This window comes from Chaetura pelagica, unplaced genomic scaffold, assembly GCF_000747805.2.
Source record: "Chaetura pelagica isolate M959 unplaced genomic scaffold, ChaPel_1.0 scaffold585, whole genome shotgun sequence".
Lineage (NCBI taxonomy): Eukaryota > Metazoa > Chordata > Aves > Apodiformes > Apodidae > Chaetura > Chaetura pelagica.
This window is the reverse complement of record NW_009953404.1, coordinates 786,331-793,567: the sequence shown is the minus strand read 5'-3', so window position 1 is coordinate 793,567 and position 7,237 is coordinate 786,331. Positions and strand designations below refer to the sequence as shown.

Genomic DNA, 7,237 nt, shown 5'->3' with positions numbered 1-7,237 from the left:
GGTGGCCCGGGCGGTCCTGGGCGGCCTCTCGCAGACGGACTCCCGTGACTACAGCTTGGTGACGGCCAGCTGTGGCTTTGGCAAAGATTTCCGCAAGGGCATCCTCAAGAAAGGCATGTGCTACGGGGATGACGCCTGCTTCGTGGCCCGGCACCGGACGGCAGATGTGCTGGGTGAGTGTTGGCTGGGCCTTGCTTGGGGGTGCCCGGGGGGCTCTGGTTGGTGTCCTGACCTCCCCCTCCCCGAGACGCGCATGGCGAGGCGGCTCAGTCCTCGGCTGCTGCAGACAAAGGAGCCGGTTACGCCTGTGAATGTCTGCCTGAGTTCTCTTTATGTGGTTTCAAAAGGAAGCCCTCGTGCTCTTTGCTGCAGCTCCATACCCTCCTCGCTCAGCCTGGCGTTGGGACGGGGTGTTGTGGGTTGTGGGGCCCAGACCTGGCAGTTCACCTGTAGGTACCTGTAGGGCCTAGTGTCTCCAAAATCCAGAGAAACGTCTTGGAGTGCATTTCACTTTAAAACACAAGCGGGCCCCATGTATATATTGCATTTCTGCATACAGGATCATTGGAACGGACACTTCCTGATTTTAGTGCGTGCTGTGTCCTTGTCAAGTGAAAGGCAAAGTGACATTGAGACTGGTTTCAAATGTCAAACTTCAATTTCAGTATTTACTCTGTCCCGATTAGACTCATGGGTTTGGATTCGTGTGCAGAATGAATCTAAAAAGGGTTCAAATTTTAGAAGCAGTGAATAATTGTATATAATCAATAGAATCTTCAGTTTATGAGCAACATTGCTTTGACAGTGCTTGACCTTTCTCCTGTGTAGTCAAGGTTGAATTTGCCTGACACTCTGCAGAAGTTAGTTTCTGAGCAACTAACAGAAGTACATTTCCATCAGCACTGATTTTTTTTTTTTTTTCAAAAGAAAAGCTTCCTCCCCTTGCCCACATTTTTCTCAAATTTGAAACTGGTGGGATTGCTCTGCACTGTCTCATGGTGTGAGGGTGCTTGGTGATAATGCACAATTTGGGGCTGTCATTGTAACTTGGTTGCCATTTAATATAGCTGAGAGTTTTTTTCAGGAAGCTCTGAGTTGGTGCTAGGTAACAGTCGTGCTGATTATTCTCAAGGGAGCTGCTGCTGTAAGTGTGATGCTGCAGCTTTCAGGGAGGTGTAGAAAACCGGTCAGTGCATTTTAGATATCCTGCATCTTCCTTGTTGTTTCTGTTCCAGATAAACTTTTTTGTGTTAGAATTATCTACTGGACAACCTTACTTTAGCATGTGACTGAGGTTGGCTGCCTTTAAAGTTCATCCTAGGCCAGCACTGATAAATAACTGAGCTATTGGTATTTGCCTGTAGGAGAAATGCAGAATCTGCTTTACTCAGGTGGTCTCTTTGCATGGGGAAGCAGGTGGATTTAAGCCCGTTTGATGACGATCAGGGGTTTTTGGCCATATTTGGTAATTACCAGATGGGGACCAACAGCTTGTCTTGTCTTCCTGCTGGAATCAACAGAGAAATGCATTTCTGAGTTGGTCTTTGCATTCATTTTCATGGCAACTTGAAAACAAACAGAATTGTAACTTAAAATGGCAAGGAAGGATTCAGACCAGGATGTCTTTAAGTACCAAGAAGAAATTAATTTAGATAGAAAAGCTGTGGTTTTTTTCCCCTGCAAAGCTATTTTCATGTTAGTTCTTTATTGCTTTTCTAATACACATACCAAACAGCCAAGATCACTATACATTCTGCAAACAGTAATGCTCAGGAGTAGTTTTGGTTCAATCTAATGTGATTTTTTTCTTAATCTGTAGTTCTTTAGTTTACAGATATAGTAGTTTGCTCCTTGATTCTGCTGCTGCAGCCATCTCTTTGCTCTCCCTTGCTCCACCAGCTCTTCTACACTGCTGCAGAGTTTCAGCACCAGTGTTTTCTGCCCTCAACTCCTCTTAGTCTCATCACAGATCTGAGGTTCCATGACTGTTTTTTAAAGACTCAAAATAAGTTTTGTTCTAACTCAATACCTGCCTAACTCTGCATCTCAGTAAAACTGGCTGAGCTGAACTGTTGCTTTTCCAGCTTTTTTCATCAGTATTAGTTTACTGAAGAGGTCCTGTGGTTTTAGCCAAAGTGAACAGTAGACACAGTAAGAGTGCTTTTAGAGAGCAGTAAATCTCAAGTGTATCACTTAAAGAGTTACTCTGCCCTAGTAGTCATCAGTGACAAAGCCATGCCAGATGATTAATTTTAAATGCTTCTGTGCCAGTCTTTTCTAGAACCAATATATGGGAAGCATGTGGGATGGAGATGGGTGTGGTGGAATAGTGAAAGAGCTACTCTCAGCCGTTTGGCATTAGTGCTTGGGGATCCATTTTTTTTAGGTCAAACAAAAGTTGACTAGGAAGTGTGTTAGAAAAATGCTAAACACTTCTTTTGTTATATGCATATATACCCTGCATAGCCTCAAGGCTGAAAATATAAGTGTCTTCTGTTCCGGGCTTTATCCTTTCATAGCAATAACAACAGAAAGCTTTTAAAATTCACAGAATCTTAGAGTTTGGAAGGGATCTCAAAGGATCATCTAGTCCAACCCCCCTGCCAGAGCAGGATCACCCAGAGCACATCACACAGGAACGTGTCCAGGGGGGTTTTGAATGTCTCCAGCAAAGGAGACTCCACAACCTCTGTGGGCAGCCTGGCCCAGGGCTCTGTCACTCTCACAGTAAAGAAGTTTTTTCTGATGATTACGTGGAACCTCCTATGTTCCAATTTGCACCCACTGCCATCACTGGACACCACTGAACACAGCCTGGCTCTGTCCTCCTGACACTGCCCTGAACGTATTTGTAAACATTGATGAGGTTGCCCCTCAGTCTCCTCTCTCCAAGCTAAAGAGACCCAGCTCCCTCAGCCCTTTCTCATCAGGGAGATGTTCTACTCCGTCTGTGCTGGACTCTTTCAAGCAGTTCCCTGTCCTTGAGGGGCCCAGAACTGTAAATTCCTGTTATTTCTAACCTTCCTGTAGTTGTTAAAGGGTTGGTGGGCCCTGCTACTGGCACAGCTGAATGCTTGAGGGTTTTATCACTTGTTTTTGCTTCTGTCTGGCATGTACCTGTTAAACTTTCATTTTTTCTTCTCATCCTGAGCCCTGGGAGAAACGTTTCAAAACCAGTGTTTCCTTTGGGATCTCTCTAAAAAAAGAAAATTGCTTTACTACTAATAGTGATCTCTAGAGCTTTTATCATTCAGGCCTGTGTTACACTTGTTGCTGCTGCTTGTGCCATATTGTACCTTTCTGTATGCTCACTATCAGTGTCTTGGTTGTCCAGATCCTCAGAATATTCAGATACCTTCTTGAGACTTGGTAGACTCTTTATGCTACTTCCCATCTGAAGGCATGCCTTTCTCACTTATGAAGACAGAAATACTGCTTTTCAAAGCTGAAAAACAAAACTCTTCAGAAACTGACACCTCTGTTTTTCCTTAGTTCATAGCCAGCAGAGCACCGCTTTTAAAACTGAACTTAAACACTTTATACAACACTTATTTAACAAAACTAACCGTTGAAACGTGCTTATAACTTTGGAGATGTCTCATGTTTGTGGTTGTTTTTTCTATAGTTGTGTTCTGCTTTTTCTTGCTTATTCCTGCCTTATGAGGCTCCTGGTGTCTTTGCTAGTTTTTTATGGATTTTCCAAGCTGTTGTGTGACTCATTATTGAAACATTGCAGCAAGCAGTGTGCATCCCGTGACAGCATCACTGATACACTGCCTGTGCGGGGTACAAGTTTGGGTGTAGCCAGGGTCACTTGACTAGTTTTCCAAACTGCTTCTATCCCCCAGCAGTAGTAGGAAAAAACTGTCTAGCAGCAGGGTGCTGTTTCTCTACTGCAAAGTTAAAATCAGGCAGTTGTTTTGTCTCCTGCAAATACTTATATATATTTTTAAAAAGATTTTAATTTTGGGGGGTTGTTGTAGGGCAGCTACTTTAAACTGAGAGGAATTGCACTTTATTTGAAAGTTACATTTGTCAACAGCCTGCATAACAAGTATGCCAAGCTCTAGAGTGGTGACGCCCCTGAAATGTTGTTAGTCTCACTGCCATCAAGAAAACTACAAAATGGATTTGTAGATGAAATGTCAAGGTTGTTCTGGCAGCTATTGGGGAGGATGGGATTCTTTGATGCTTGAAGGTTGTATAAGACTATGTTAAGTGATTTATTTGTGTCATCCCTATTAAAGAGGTTGCTGCCTCATCACAAGTTACCACACTAAAGGGGGCAAGTTGCCTCCTTGCCTTTCACCCACTCTGTTGGGAGAACTTGGGACATCTTAGAGGGAGTAATCAGTGATTTGAAAAAAAATTATGTATGTGTCTTAGTTTGTACTAGACCAAACTCAATTTTCCTTTTAGCTTGGGAGCATAAGTACTGTCATTTGTGGAGAAACTGCAGATCATTAAGAAACTTTCCCATTAACAATCATATTCACTGGCCTTCTTGTCAATACAGCTAATCTAAACATCAGCAGAGCTGTTCTGTTGAACGTAAGCTCTTAGAAATGTGGTAGCTCTTCTGAGAAAGAAACTAAAATCTCTGTCACAGTTTCTGGAAGGGCATAGTGCACAAGGTACTCTGATCAGAATTTGCAATTGAACACTTGCATTAATTATAAGTGCAGTGGGCAGTTTCCCATGGATATGCAGATCTGAGCTTGAACAAAAGGCAAGTTCTGTCAGAAGTCACAGAAGGACACAAGCAAAGCTGAAGAGGGTGCAGTAGGTGAGGTGTTAATCATACCTATGTTGCAGGAAATGTTGCAAAAGTCTCCTGCTGCTTCCTTTGGCTCCTCTGCACTGTTAATATTGTGAGCCTGAGGTAGCTCAGGCTAGAGGTAATCTCAGTCCAGTTTGGCTGATGTCTGCCTGCAGCCCCTCTCCCTTTCAGCAGTTAAGTGCCAACCACCAACAGTTCAGCCACGAAAATAAGCTCTAGTGTTGCTCAACACCCTGAGAGATTAAGTAGTTAAAGCTACATAGGGAAGTTTTTACAGATCTTTCAGAAATAAATGATAGTTCAGTGTTCTCCTGTAGCTCCCAAACTCCACTGGCTTATATAAAATTGGTAAAAGATCTACCTGATAAAAACCTGTTTCAGGAACAATAGTGTATTGTAGTAGGGGAAAAGAAAGAAGGAACTGCTGCTTTTTCCTGGAAGTAGATGCACAATGTAATGTTTTTAGTTCCTTGTTTCTCCTTCAGTTTGTTCTTCAACATAATCTTTCACTTTGCCTCTTGCTTCTTGTTCCTCATTATCATTTAGCTAGTTATTCTTCCAGTACTTTTCTATTTCATGCAAGGGTAGTTTAAGGTCTGCTGTAACTTTTAAAATGCACAGCATGAATAAGCAACCTTTCTTTTTATAACTAATTATCAGTCACACACCATCTGCCTTTAGGGATTTGTATTTAACAAGGTTATTTCTTTATCAAAACCTGGTGGGGGAAGTGGACACCATTGTGATCCCATACATGCTGCTAGGAGAGTTCCTGCTGGCTTTGAGAATGCATTTTGCTTTGGATGAAGAACCTATCTAGGTGTGTGATGTACCTCATCGCTGATAAAACAAGAAATGTTATCAGTTTAGCTCAGCTTTGATATGTTGACAGATATTGGGGTGCTGTATTTCAAACATCTGTAGTGTGTCATACTGTTCTTTGTTGCCATTTCAGCCTTTCTTCCACATTTGAGGCAAAATAAATTCTTTTATCAGTGATTCATTGCTGACTCAGGTCAGGATCTCAAGAAATGTGAAGCTCAGTAGGATGCCTGGAGTGTCTTGCAGAGTTAGTTGTGGTTGCTTGCAGAAGCAGTGTCCATCTTCCAAGAGATTTTTGGGACAAAATGGTACATTAGAACACTGGGCACAGGCAGGTTAGTTTGCCAGCTAGCCAGAACTTCCACTCATGATGCTGTGTATATTAAGCAGGGTTTGATTAGTATCATGGTCTTGTTCTGAACCTGTTCAAGCCTGTTTCATTTGTATTTACTCTGAACTAGAAGTCTGGACTAGTGTGTGGTGTAGGAGTCTCAGCACCAACTTTTCCCTGGGCTTCTGCACTTAACCTTCTGTGTTGGCAGTCAAAACAACTCCACTTTTGCATTTCAACTGCTGCTTTTAGTGTATTGGAATACACTTTAACAAGTTTCAGTGCCAGTATTTTCACTTGCTCAGTTTCAGTGCTGCATTCTCATTCTTGAAACTTGAATACAACTGTCTCTCTCTTGAAGAGATCTTGATACACTGAGTCTTTATGAAATTAGAGCCAGTTTTTGGACTGACACATTCAGCGAGTATTTAATCTGGCAGTAGTATTTGTGTATTTTCCAGCAGAAGGCAATGTAGTAGAGTGTTAACTCTCAACAAATCTGAAGAGTCTCAATGATATAGTTACATACTTGAGAAGCATTTATTATTTTGAAGTAATTTATTGTGAAATTTTCAGCTGCTTTATTTACAGTGATTGTTCATCTGGCCACAGGCATTTCACTGTGTCACGTGGGCATTTGTGTAATTCCTGAATAGACTTGAAACAGGGAACATCCAAATAAATACTCTTTCTATAAAATTTTCTAATTTACTGAATAGCTTAGAAAAAGGCAAGGATTGTGGACAGTTCAACAATTCAGTACAAGTTCAGTAAAAAATACAGTACAAATTCAGCAAGTCTTCTCAGCCATGCAGTTTGTCTTAAATGTGCTGTGAGTGAGGTGGTTATTTTCAGTTAAATGGTGGATAGTGGAAGACAATATTCAATGTTTTACAGTGAAATGTAAGAAAATTAAAACCTGAGTAACCTTTTTCACTTGTGAAAACAATAGAGTGATTTTGAATATTTACAGGGTTGGGTTTTTTTGTCTGAAGTGAAAACAAAGATAATATAAATTAACAGAGCTTGGCATTGCTCCTTGCAGTGATGCTGCCAGTAGCAACACCTTTGAATTTGCCTCTGGTGTCAGAGGGGAAAACATGCTCTTATATGGAAATGAGCCCATTTTTATGAGTTGAGTTTTCAGTTCTTGCTACTTCTGGAGCTTGAAATGTCTCTCAGTTTTGCTCCTTGCTTGCTGTATGTCTAATATCACAAAGTTTTCTTGAACTTTAGTCTCATTTACATTTCACCTATTTCAGCAGCAGTTTGCTCAATCTGGTTTCAACCCACATACTCTTTCC

General features: G+C 41.6%; 1 protein-coding gene across 1 annotated transcript in view; it reads left to right on the top strand.

The window, feature by feature from the left end:
* Positions 1 to 6: 6 nt before the first annotated feature.
* The window catches only part of PPTC7 (PTC7 protein phosphatase homolog (S. cerevisiae)), an 18,982-nt gene continuing 11,751 nt past the window's right edge, over positions 7 to 7,237 (top strand). The window contains exon 1 of the mRNA XM_009998422.1: positions 7 to 173. Coding sequence (XP_009996724.1) covers positions 116 to 173 — 58 coding nt within the window. The 5' untranslated portion in view covers positions 7 to 115. The remainder of the gene's footprint in view (positions 174 to 7,237) is intronic.